This window comes from Dermacentor albipictus, chromosome 10 (assembly GCF_038994185.2).
Source record: "Dermacentor albipictus isolate Rhodes 1998 colony chromosome 10, USDA_Dalb.pri_finalv2, whole genome shotgun sequence".
NCBI lineage: Eukaryota > Metazoa > Arthropoda > Arachnida > Ixodida > Ixodidae > Dermacentor > Dermacentor albipictus.
The window spans coordinates 88,312,812-88,325,973 of NC_091830.1; the positions used below are offsets into that span (position 1 = coordinate 88,312,812).

At 49.7% G+C, this 13,162-nt stretch overlaps 1 protein-coding gene across 3 annotated transcripts in view; it reads left to right on the forward strand.

Annotated features, from left to right (window-relative positions):
- The window catches only part of LOC135910222 (scoloptoxin SSD14-like), a 63,599-nt gene that overhangs the window by 21,500 nt on the left and 28,937 nt on the right, over positions 1–13,162 (forward strand). For 2 of the 3 annotated variants that reach the window (XM_065442276.1, XM_065442278.1), the window contains 3 exons: positions 2,166–2,329; positions 6,308–6,461; positions 12,727–12,795. In XM_065442276.1, the coding sequence (XP_065298348.1) occupies positions 2,166–2,329; positions 6,308–6,461; positions 12,727–12,795 (387 nt within the window). The remainder of the gene's footprint in view (positions 1–2,165; positions 2,330–6,307; positions 6,462–12,726; positions 12,796–13,162) is intronic. The other variant, XM_065442277.1, reaches the window with a different exon arrangement.

Sequence of the window (13,162 nt, forward strand, 5' to 3'; positions counted from 1 at the left end):
GCACATAAAATTACCACCCCTACTTAAAGCTGCATCATCAGGGAAGCCTTTGGTACAAGACAACAACCGCACCTGCATACCAAAAAATTAGCCCCCCCAACTGCAGCTACCTGGTTTCAGACCTGTTTCCCTTGTGCGAGGCCATATCGGATTGTTAGCGCTCCCTTAGAAAAGAAAACAGTAAAAAAAGAAAAAAAAAACTGGTGAAAACGAGCAAAATTTTGGTACAATATACAACAATAATTAAGCACCTTATTTTCCTCACCTTATGAACGGAAAAATTTTGCGCTTTGCCCTGCATAACAGCCCGCACGCAGTTTAGAGCTCAGGAGGCTCAAGTGAATTCGTTACGAATGACACCTGCAACACCTGCTCGTAAAGACAGGCGCGCTGCAAGAACGCCTTCATCGACGAGCAGTCGTCGTTTACGTTTTTGTGGACGCATGCTACGTGACGAGCAGACTTCGGTTTACTTTCATTAGCAATAACGCTCACCAGCAGGGCAACATACTATCGCCTACAACTTGTCGTTCACGCTTAATGGTCATGCCGTGCACCAGCTGAGAGTATCGCTAACCGCAAACTCAACTGTACCGCTTAACCGTCGGGAGCTCTGCCTGAATAAAAACACGAAAAGGCTTGCCTTCTTGTTATAGCCAAGGCAAAGCACCGGCGCGGGATTCTGCTCTGTGGGCTTTTCCCGAAAGTGCTCAGAGCAAACCTGCGTGTTACACATATTACTTTCGTAGGGCGCAAAGTTGAACGTGGCACCAAAATATACACAGATCGAATACTCACTCGTGCATTTTCACTGGGTTGGTAGTTCTTCCTATTCAATGCAGCTATCCACCGGTGGCGCAGCTTGTCATTCTTCGTTGCGGATGGAAATTGGTGCAGGCTGAAAACACCGCACCGGCACGATTCCCTACGTGTATTGTGCACTTCGCAAACAGCGCTAAGCAACCTGCTCCTTTTCCGCTGGTTATTTTGGCATCCAAACACGACGCAACGATGCCCAGATGACTTCTTGTACTTAGGATCCGCGTGAACGGGCACATTTCCGCACTTTGGAGTCCTAGAGCTAGCGCTAGCCATGTCTGCTGGTCGCCGGCGAACACACTTTGGCAGCCCAGAACAAAATCGCGCTGGTCGACCGGGCAATCCGGGTGCGAGAGTATGCGTTCAAATAGTCTGGGCGCGAGGCTAGCGTATTCTGGTCTATAGACCACATGGAGGAAGGAAACTGAGGAGAGGCCCTACCCCTTCCGCGCGCTAGGAGAAAAGTGTAGAGGACATGACGTAGTAGTTTCTCCTTTGTTTTGATGTTTTTTTTTTATTTCTTTGCTGCTGTGGCCCCGCCTTTCGGGCCACAACGGCGGCTTTGTTATTGTTCTGTGCGCTCACACGTGTTGCTCCGTAGGTTTCGTACCGTGGCAAAGGCGCGGTGCGAGCAGGTTCGCATTGCTCTCCGTGTTTTGTTGCGCTGCGTTATCTGGACCGTGCTCTACCGAATGTTGCTGTGGCCAGGTGGGACAGGAGGAACTAAAGTTCGTGATATGAACGGGCATGCAACGCTGTACGCAATGCACCGCGCCACGGTAATGGCTACGGACGAAGGAATATCCGCGGGAAATTTCGCCCTCTTTGGCGGAATCATGCTAACGTGCTAACGAGTGTTTAGTGTTGCTGCGGAGCGCGTGAGTCCGAGCAGCCCGGTTGCGCGCAGCGCGGCGTTGTTTCGCGAGAAACGTAAACAAGAGAGAAGAGCTGGTCCGATAGGCGGAGCAACGCCATGAGCAACTCTAACTTCCGGCTTCACTTTAGCTTCAAAAAGAGTGCCGTCAGGGCCTCTCCTGAGTTTCCTTCCTACCTGTACTACCCCTACAACTGCGTGTATTCGCGGCTCTGTTCTTCGCGGAAGTACGCAGGGAAACAACAAACGCTATCTATGTATCCTCACTGCAACAAATACCCGCCTTCTAGGGCATCGCTCCTTTTTACGTAGAGCGAATAGAAGCGCTCGGATATTCGCTTACGTAGACAATAATCGTGGATGGTTTCTGCACATCAAAAAAAGGGAGAGAGAGAGAAATCTCCCCGTTAAAAACATAACGATCCTTAGTTGGAACAGCGTGGTCTCTTTTTTTTTTTCTTTTTTGATGCAGGAAGCGATTCTCCAACAGCACCACTGGCGCTTTGTTGCGCCAGGGGGACAATCTCGTGCAGGCGCAACTCGCCGAGCTGCTGGCGAAGCTGGCCGAACGCGGCCCGGAGTACCTTTACCAAGGGGAGCTCGCCGACGAGATCGAAAAGAACATTGCGGACGCCGGTAGTGTACTTATATAGACAGGATTCAGCACATTCACGCCGTCCGTATAATGGTGGCTGACGTACTATAGATGTCTTATTTCTATGGGTAATGTGAAATAATAGTTTTTCATCCTTTTTCATTCCAATTACAACTTACGTTTACTATAGGTAAACCTGTTGTTTTTATGTACTTGTTTATTCGCTTGTAACATCGGTAAATATTATACTGCAGTTTCACAGAAAGTGTCAACATTTTCCCTAGCATGTGTACGATATATGTGTCTGTCTAGTGACCAGATCTCAGTGAGTATTCGTGTTATATCCGAGCCGGAACTGTACAGGAAGTGCTGCTTCGTATTTTTACCATCTATACGTGCAATATGTGGAAACGGTTATTGCACAGACATGTATATAAACCTGATGCTTCACCGTATAAATCATGCAATCGTATGAAATGAGACTGGCAGTATTGTAAATAAATGAAATCAATACGTTTGAGTGTGTTCCTTATACTTCATATTTGGGAGGAAGGTAGTAGTTTAAAAATTTTACCAAAATTATTGGAGCATTTTAATATCGTCGCAACGTCAAAAAAATTACCGACGATTACGTTACTTCCTAATGCGAAATTTGAGCGCAGCAAATAAGCTGTTTCACCTTTTCGATAGATTGAGGCAAAGAAATCGAGCAACACATGTATGCGCTATCACAGAATTTTTTTATTTTTCACACGTATTCCTTTAACAAAGACTCCACTAACAGTTCTTGACAGTCATGAAGGAAGCTTTGTGGTCGGAGAAATAGACTGATATATGTTCGACTTGCTACACCAATGCTTGATTCTCAAAGACGAGATCTATACAAGTGTCTCTTCCATCGGTCGTCTCGCTCATGGCTCAGAAAGAACTGGCAGATAATTTCGCAGTGGCGAACGGCAGCGGCAATTTCGGCTCGGGCGGTGCACATATACAGATCCGCCGCCACCGATCCGGCTCTCTGATTGCCACCGCACAGGGCGAACGGCAGCGGCAATTTCGGCTCGGGCGGTGCACATATACAGATCCGCCGCCACCGATCTGGCTCTCTGATTGCCGCCGCACAGGGGTTGCATTGGAGGAGGAGCGAAGAAAGGAATTAAGTTCGAGCCGGCGCTTTGACAACCGGAGACTCGCAGGAAGAGGGGGGAGGGGGGCGGCGTGTACACCCAGCGGCAAACGATGGGGGCAGAAGAGCGCGCGCAGCAAGCGGACAACACGATAAAGGGAGGAGGGAAGAGATAGCAGCGACTGACTGATGCCGCTGACGCCGATAGTGAGTCAACCCCAGCTGCGGAGTTGGTTTCAGGGACAACGCCGCCGATGCCGACACAAACAATATGATACCCTCGCTTCCGCAGCGCTAAGAACCAGGTCTAGCCGTGGGAAGGTGGTCACATATTCGACGACGTACCGGGGCCTACGTGAAATAACCGGCGCGTCGGCAACTGAAGAGCACCCTATCCGCCACACAAGAACAGGGGGGGGGGGATCCTTTCCTCCTCTTTCTGCATGGCGGCGACGGTGTTCTATGCAGTCACGTTATCTTGACTCTCTAGTGGCGTCAGCGGCATGCAGCGGTATCAGTCGGCCGCTGCTAGCGCTGGGGGGATGAAAGGGGGGCGGAGCTGGTTACGAGGCCGACGACAACGCCGACGACGACGCGAAACCCAGGAACGGACGCCAAAGAGCTGCGCTCTAAAAAAAAACAGGGGTCGTAGAGCACTATTCAGGAGGCACAGCGGCAGGTCGCCTTTTTAATGCTGAGCGCAACCGCGACTTATTCATTACGCCTTGATAAACCCGCTCGTGCATACTCACATTGTTCTCTTCTTCGTCGGAGAACAGGCGCGGCATCTGCGTGCCTCCGAACTGTAGGCATCGTCTCGAAGTGCAATTTGAGTGCATGAGGGCGGTGTACAACGGCACAGAGTAGCGCAGGCAAAAAAAGAAAAGACAAAGAGAGAAGAAACAAACGAAAGTTAGTTCGGCAGGCACGGCTTCATCCTTACCCCATTCACCACTTAGGGTAAGGGCTTGCGGCGACTGGAGCTGTTGTCAGTGTCAGGAACGGCCTCGTAATTCATGCACGTCGCTCAGGCGGCGGATACCTCTGTACGGCCCAAAGTACCGTCTTAGGAGATTTTCGGAAAGGCCACGACAGCATATGGGTATCCAGATTCTGTGTCGAAGATCGTATCGTTTTGCATCTTAGTCTCGCTGAAGGCAGATAAGTACGCGGGCAAGCTGTTTGGCTTATTCAGCGCACTGAGTAAATTGAACGTCGGTAGGTACGACTAACCGTCCGTTGGACTGGAGAGAGATGCGGTTATCTCCCGGTGGCTTCTACCACCGAGTCTGAGAACGTAGTCAAGGAGTTCGGCAGTGAAGGCAGTTCCCCTGTTTGGGATGACTACTTTTGGGGCGCCGTGCCTAAGGACGACGTTTTCGTTGAAGAAAGTGAGCTGCTTCGGCTGGCGTGCCCCGCTGTGTAGCTTTCGTTTCCTCGTAGAGCGTCAGGTAATTGGTGGCCACAATGATCCATCTGTTGCCTGCTCTAGAAGTTGGGCCCAGGAAGTCCATTCCAACTTGGGCGAATGGCTGGCCTGGTACCTGGGCTGGATGTAAGAGACCTGCACGCTTGCGCCGAGGTGCTTTACGTCTTTAGCAGTGGGCACATGTTTGCACGTGATGTTTCGCAGCAGCGGGTGGCTTTGTGTAGTAGTAGTTGCGTTGGAGTCGGTTCGATCTTCTCGCGTAGCCTATAGGTGACCTGCGGTGGTTTCACCGTGGCATGCGTTTAGTGTTTCTTTTTGAAGTGGTGCCCGTACGGCAAGCGAGTACGTGCTGCCACTGGTAGAAAAGTTCCTACAGAGGACATCGTTCTGCGGACAAAACGAGTGCAGTCCCCTTGCATAGAGTCGCGGAACGTCTTTACTTCGGCCTATAGGTCTGGGTCGTGGCGCTGCTCCTGTCAAATTGTGACGGCGTCGACGACGCCGAAAAATATAGCGTCCACGTCCACGTCATCGGTACCTGCGGAATCGACGGGTGACAGCGATAGGCAGTCGGCATCGATGTGCCTCTTCCGTGATTTGTAAATTGTGGTCATGTCGAACTCCTGAAGCCCGAGACTCCAGAGTGCCAGACGGCCAGATGAGTATTTAAGTTAGCCAACAAAGAAAATGATGGGCGTTGACAACATTGAATAAACGGCCGTACAACTACGAGCGAAATTTGATAACTGCCCGCACCGCGGCGAGGCATTCCTTCACGGTAGTCGAGTAGTTTTCCCCCGCACTAGAGAGAGTTCGGCTGGCGTGGGCGATTAGTTTTTCGGAGCCACCTTGCCACTGCACCAGTACGGAACCCAGGGCAACATTGTTCGCATCAGTGTGGATGGCTGGCTGACGCAGAGAGAATTTTCTTGTTTTTTTCCGTGCGATACGCTTCAAAGATTTCACGTGTTATCTGGCCGAGCCGGCGATGCGAAATGTAGAGTTATCTAATCAGGGCGCACATCCACGGTAGGACGTCGCGATGTTCTGGCAGTCGCCCCGGCTCGTTCGATTGCCTGCTGTGCTGCTACTCACTGCGCTGGCCGATGTAGCAGCGTAGCAGGCTATTGAATCAGCCGGAGTTCGTTCGGCGGGTTTGAGTATTTCGCAAGATACAAATGTTTCCGGGCAGCTAGTTTAAGATGAGGTCCGGAGTGCCTTAATTCAAACACAGTATAGTCGCGGACACGAACAGGTGGGCCGCGAGAAGACGGAGATGCAATTTGGAAACGTCGTACAAGGTCAGCCGGCGCCACGCAGTGGTTAGGAAGGGTATCTTCATTTCGTGATCATAATCCGGAGTTGTTTTCATCCTGCGACGGGTTGCCCGCGAGAAGTATCCGCACCGACAGTACGCCGTTCGCGGGCGACATTTCTCGCTCCATCTTCGCACTCTCTCCGCAGGTGGGTCCCTCAGGAAAAGCGACTTGTCGCGATACCAACCCGTCTTGCAGGATCCGCTGTCTTCCAGGATCGGGTGCAGCCAGTACATACACTCGGCTCCCATTCCGGGCGCCGGCGTTGTGCTAGCCGTGGCCGTCCACCAGATAAACGTGGCGTGAGTTTCGTCATTCTGTCTCGCGTGCCCGCCTGCTTTTTGGGTCGCCTTGCCGCACTGCGGGCATATCCGACGGGAGGCCGAGGATGCTGCCTTGAGACGTGGCGAAAACGGCACGCCAATAGAGACTTTTAGCCTGTCCGCTATTCCGGCAAGCGGGGCGGTTTGGGCGGATTGCCGGTTTTGCGGGGGCGTAAACGTGAGCGGCCAGAGTGGTGCAGCCGCCTGGTGGCGTAGAGTTCAACCAGGCAAAAACAGAGCTAAAACTGCAGTAATCCGCTACATCCTGCTTCGCTGATGGTCCAAATTTTTGGGAGCAGCGTAACTGTGAATACGATTACGCCGCTACCGAAATTCACGCCAGCAGCTAAGCAGAATATAGTAATTAGCTTTGTGTTAGTGTGGTTGAACTTTGCACCACCAGCTGCCGCCAACAATCTGGCCGCTCACATTTACGCCCCCGCTAAACCGGCAAACCGCCCGCGCTTGCCGGAATACCGGACGCACTAAAATTCTCTAATATAGACACTTACTTTAAGCGGCAGTGATCACCCTTTCCATTAGGGAGCTTCAGGCAAAGCGAGGAGCCCGTTGAGTGAGCTTGGGTAGCGAGAACCGCCGGCGCGAAAGAGCATCGGTTCGGCTGTGCATTTGCCGCTTGCATGGCACTGCAGTTGAAATGTTAAAGTATTACAGCATCAGGCGGGAAGCAGAACTGAAGACGTGCACGCAGGTGAAGGCACATTGAAAAAGACACGTTGCGCAACGTGTCGTCTTTCATGCGGCTTCATCTGTGTTCGTGTCTTTATCGCTGTTCCCGCCTCACTATGCATAACCGTCGAGCCGATGCTTTCACGCTATTACAGCGCCGGCTGTTGGGAGCGTTTGAAGCAGGAACCTGTCCGAGCGCACACACGCGCGCATGTCACAGCGTCAGTTGTCGAACCCAAAGACAAAGATGAGTAATACGTTACGCTGTATCAGTAAATTATACATTCGTGTAAAAATTGGAGGACGCTTAAGCTTCGCCTTCAAGAGTGGGACGCGACAGCGTTCCCGTCGACCCGCCAAGGGGTATAAGACAATGCGCTACGGCACAGCGATCACTTACGATGCGCCCCGCATCGGACTTAGCGCCCACCTATCACGCGGTGAGCGTCGAGCAACGCAGCGTTCGGCGCGGCTACGAAACGTGCGCCTGAGCGAACGGAACGAACCAAAGAACTCGGTGTCTCGGAGGGGAAACGATCTACGCCAGCCAAACGTCGTGATCGGCACGGGCAGAGAGATAGTAATCTAAACCGGGAGCACGGCGAAGCGTCGTCAGGGGAGAGGGAGTCCCGCGACGCGCCTGGCAGTGGTCCCAATGCGGGCGCGGCGCGCCTCCTGTCGGGGCAGCGCCGTACATTGAGAGGAGGGAGTCTTCTGTGTTTGCCGCAAGATGGCTCTGCGTGTGCGGAAAGCGCAGAAGAAATGCAGCGGAAATTCACTTCGCAACTCGTGTAATTGCGACTTCTGTACGTTACATGTTCATAATTACCGATATACACCGCATTATAACTTTCCACGGCTCGTTTCGAAGGCAACACCGCATTCACTAGAGGCGCGTTTGCACCGCTTGGAAGCATCGAACTCGTGGCTGAGTGGTAGCGTCTCCGCCTCACACTCCGGAGACCCTGGTTCGATTCCCACCGGGCCAATCTTGGAAGTTGCTTTTTATTTATGAAGCGCCTGCCGTGATTTATTGCTCACGGTCAACGCCGCAGACGCCGACACCGACGCCGACGACACCGGCTTTTCTGCGACACGAGCTCGTTAACGCTATCGCGTTAATACGACAGCGGTCTCTCTTACCATGAGATGAGGCCGACGGGTAAGCTAAAACATAAAGAGCCGAAAACCAAAGTGGCGCTACCGCCCTTCATTTCAAGGCGCTGTAGGCTTTAGTGAAGTGTCCTTAGCTTCAGGATGCCTGACTACAGACGCCATCACACTGAAGTAAAGCAATATAATATCTGGAAATGCACACAAACGCAGGAATAGTTTACTCGAATGCCCACAAAGAAAAGCTGTTGATGAAATGAGAGACAGGTGAGAGCGGTATCCGCCTATGATGAAACGGGGCAATTTAGGGCTACAATAGATACGCGAATCGGGCGACGAATTCGGAAACGAATGATGCTCACTGCGCTAACATTTGGAAGCTCCGTTATGTGATCGAAATCGGATATCATGTCGGGGTTGCAAGCAAACGAAAGCGCGACGGGCCGATTCATATAGGGTGGTCACGGCGAAACTCCGAATCAGGCAGTTCAAGGTGACATCGACTGGGTCTCAATGAAGTAAGAGAATCGCATAGCAAAGTTAGTTATGAAGAAGGGCTCCGGAGCATGGATGAAAAACAATGGGCAGCGATAATGACCATATATTTGCGCCACAAAGACATGGACACACAAGGGAGAAAGACGACAAGGAAGTTGGAGATCAAGTACAAGGTCAGCGGAAGTACCAATAAACAACGCGCACTGGTGAAAAAGAAAGTGAGAGAAACAACTAGGGACGGTAAAATAGACGCAAAAGATGGAAACAAGAAAGACCACGAATTTATACGGAGACGGCCAAAGAACAAAGAAAAAAACAAAGGCTTTCTTTTTTGAGGTCCGGGTTAGTTGCCAGGGAAAAAAAAATACAGGAACAAATACTCGCAACAAGGTAAAGCGTGTGCCTGCTGCAGAAAACATTCAAAGACAACTGTGCACGTGTTGCACAAAATTTCTACGCATTATACCTTGTGTTAAATTTTCTAGTATACGATATTCGGCTTTCTTTTTCTTGATTTGATTTAATATTTGCTTCGAAACCTACTTTACGGTATTCTCACGCTTCTTGTTCTAACAGCGTTCCAAGATGTTTGGCCAGCCAGAATAGCAGGGAACGTCGTCTGCATTTCTGAAGCGCAGGGGTTCGATCTGAGCATTAGCTGGTCAGAGTTCGAGGTAACACGAGTATTGGTGACAAAAATAAGCAATAATAAAAAAGAAAGCTAAAGACCAGTGCACGATTGTCACACAAATACGTAACATAACGAGATGAAGCAGATATAAAATGGCAGAGTGATAGATTACAATACGGTAATAGGAAAATAGCTGAAGCAGGCAATAGGGGACCTACTGTCGCAACCTTGAATCAAAGGGGATGCCATTAGAAGGTCCCTTACATCATCACACGCAAACATGCCGTGACGTTTTGCATTTTTCCAGCCTCTACATTATAGTTAATTCTGTAATGATAAAAAAGACATGTCAATTATAAGTAACCTAAATATGTAACCTATGCCTGTTGGACACTTTTTCCTGCACCAAGGCGAGCTGAATACGAAAAAGAAATACGTAACATTGCCTTATTCTCGGATGAGATTTAGACAATACATTCAAGAACGAGAACTCCTGCCTATAATTGCTGCGATAATAGCAAATACTTTCTTGACAAATGAGTGAAAATGAAGTCTTGAGATGTCACTTCACCAGCCCAAAGTGACTGATGTCTTTGTGTAATGCGCTGAAATGAGAGTGTCAAAGTAGAAAGAAAGGGTACGTATGTGAAGCTTGCGAAGTTGGTCACGTGGTAGAGGTAGGGAATTGAAAGATAGAACACACACACACACACACACACACACACACACACACACACACACACACACACACACACACACACACACACACACACACACACACACACACATAATCTGCTCCGGACCACCACAAGGAGGTACGTTTCGCTCCTCTAAGAGGCAAGCCTTGTGTCGAGTGATCTCCTCAACAACACTTTTCAATGTGGCGAACGCGGTTTAGATTACGATTCCGGGACCTCAAAGTGGTGCGACGTAATGTCAGCGCGTTTCTCTCGCATATACCGCTGAATCGCCACTGGAACGTATTATTAACTGTATGCAATAAAAGCTGCAAAAATTAAACAATACTAAAGAAAGCTTGTTGCTGTTTAGCGTCCTTTTAAAAGGCTCATCGATGATCGTCCATGATCGTCGTGATCCATGATCCCGCAGCACTGGTCTGCAGGCGATTTCAAAAGATCGTCGCCACGACAGAACGAGAAGACGTGCCGTGATGAATGTTTGCAGGGACCGAGCTGACGACCTGCCAGAATGAGTATTTACTGAAGTCGGAAAACTTGCAATTGACAGCATTGCAGGGATCGTTGATGCATAGAGCGGGAAGGCGCCACTGCAACCGATTGCGTGTGCCTCGAGAAATTTGCAAGGGTCGTCACGCGAACGTGTGCAAATTGAGTAATCTCCGCGAGCACTCCACCGTGAGATAATAATTGTGTTGGCTAATCTTTTGGGGGCTTCAACCGTTCTCTCTCAACTGGCCCTCTTCTGATAACGCGTGGCTACGTTGATATTGCATAGAACGACTATTTAACGAGAAGTATATTCCCGCTCCATTTCGGCTGCTCTGCTCTGGAAACTGTAAATGAAAGTACGGAGGGCGTTGCGTTGTATGCGCAGCGCTCGGCGATTGAAAGGCAGTGCTCTGAGCGCGGGGCGGCCTGAAATTTTTTCACGCTATAACGTAAAGCTATTGCAAACTTTTCTATTCCATTTCTGCCATCAGCCCTTCACGATTGGGCGAAAAATTGGGCGATTGTGCCCCCCCCCCACGTCACCTGTCACGAAAATGTCACCAAAACCATGGAAACGCTCTGTCTGATATAATATGTGCACAAGGATTATGCAGGGCTAGGCCGAACAAAAGAATTCGGCGCCTCTTTGCCATTAGCCATCTGCTTCCCGCCGAAAGTTTTCGGGCTGCGCCTACTTCGCCTGTCTATCTCGCGACGCCCCAAAACCGTGAGAACTCCGCATGTCAAAGTGACGCGTACGCATTACAGATGCATTAATACGCCGAACAACAATGATTTTTGTTCCTAATAGCCAGAGACTGCCCTGTTCCGAAAAGAATCAAAAGTAGCCAGTGCCGATCAGGCACTGGCTTGTCGCGCTTGCCAGAGAGCATGGGTTTATTTGCGTACAATAAAACTTTCTGCATGGCAGTATAACGTTTTCGAGCCCTTTCGGCACCTTTACGATCTCGTTCTGTCAGCTCTTCCTTGCTAAGGATTCGTTTTAGCGGTATTACTAACCTTCCGTTGCGTGCCGCCCGAATTTTCGACCAGCCGCCGCAAGCAAAGTTAGGTGTAGCTGACTAATGGCAGACGATTGCACCACCCTCCTCATTCGGTTATCTATTCTCACCTCGCCGGCTCGGCCCCATCGAAACCCTCTCCACTTGAGCGTTCTCCTCGCCTCTTGTCTTGCCAATGAGGTGATAAACACCGCGCAATGCAGGTATTGTTGTTTGTTTTTAAAGCAAACAAAAGTGACCTCTTACAAACGAGGAGAACGTTTGATTGAGCTATTAAGACAACGCTGTGGGTCACCGCCCGATGCTTGCGTCGGCAGTTACGTAAATTTGACACCAGGAGAGTGGAATAAAAAGAGATTGCAATAGTTTTACTTTATAGGGCCCCTGCTGAGGCATGAGTAGTAGCTGAAGGGCCCAGTGAATGTGAAAATGTATCACAAGCGATCTCACTTTCAGGTGATGAAAAAAAATGCATCAGCTTGGTGTTCCCAGCAACCATCTGCACCGTAAAAAGTTCTGGGCAGCCACGCGCTCTGAGTATTGCGTTTCAATCGCTGAGGACTCTGAATAATAATAATAATAATAATAATAATAATAATAATAATAATAATAATAATAATAATAATAATAATAATAATAATAATAATAATAATAATAACTTACCTAATCGATATTCATGTGGAATTAGTGTACCCATTTTACCGCCACGCAAGATTTGACATTGCATATGTATGGAAGTGTACGTCCCAATCGGCGCATGCAAATTCCACCGCAAACGTTTACGGACTGCAGGATATCAGAAAATACTGAATACCATCGCAGCCTTGGAGCGTATTTGCAGTTTAGTACCAGTGTGCTCGAACCAACACAATGTTGTATGGTTCTACAGGTCATGCAGTCGCATGTACTGCTCGGAAATCTTGCGTTCTCTCAGGCCGCGCGGTGCCTAAACCTTTGCGGTAGAATGTACCATCACCGCTTTCTCTGGACAAGCATATGCTAGGCATAGTGCAGCACGATCTAGCAACTGTCTAGTCTGGCAACTGTAAGCTTTTTACGCTCGCACGTTTACCCGTGGTACAATTTTTGTTCAATCGCAGCGTAAGGTCCCACGTGGAGATTGGGATAAAGCACATATATCCCACCATGACTCCTGCCAGGATACACCAGTAAGTGAATCGCGTTATGTCGGGCACTATTATTGTACGCCATGCATGTTACCGAATTAACAATTTCACTAATCAAGATTGTAGACTGCAGCTTCACCATAACAGTGGTGACGACGAACCTGATACTGGCATCTCGGAGAGAACGCGCTCGGCGCGTTAATGGGCGATCGTCATATTGACACGTGTACTAATCTTTATCGGGCGACGACGCTTCGCCGCCTAACAAATGTTATCGCACAGCGCGGGACGCGCCTGCATTATCCGAAGTTTCTGGAAAGTTATCGATGTCTCTATCCGCTTTCTGTTGTCGCCGAACCTTATGTTATCTGATTTCATCGCCTGAGGCGAATGGCGTAGAACTTTGTGG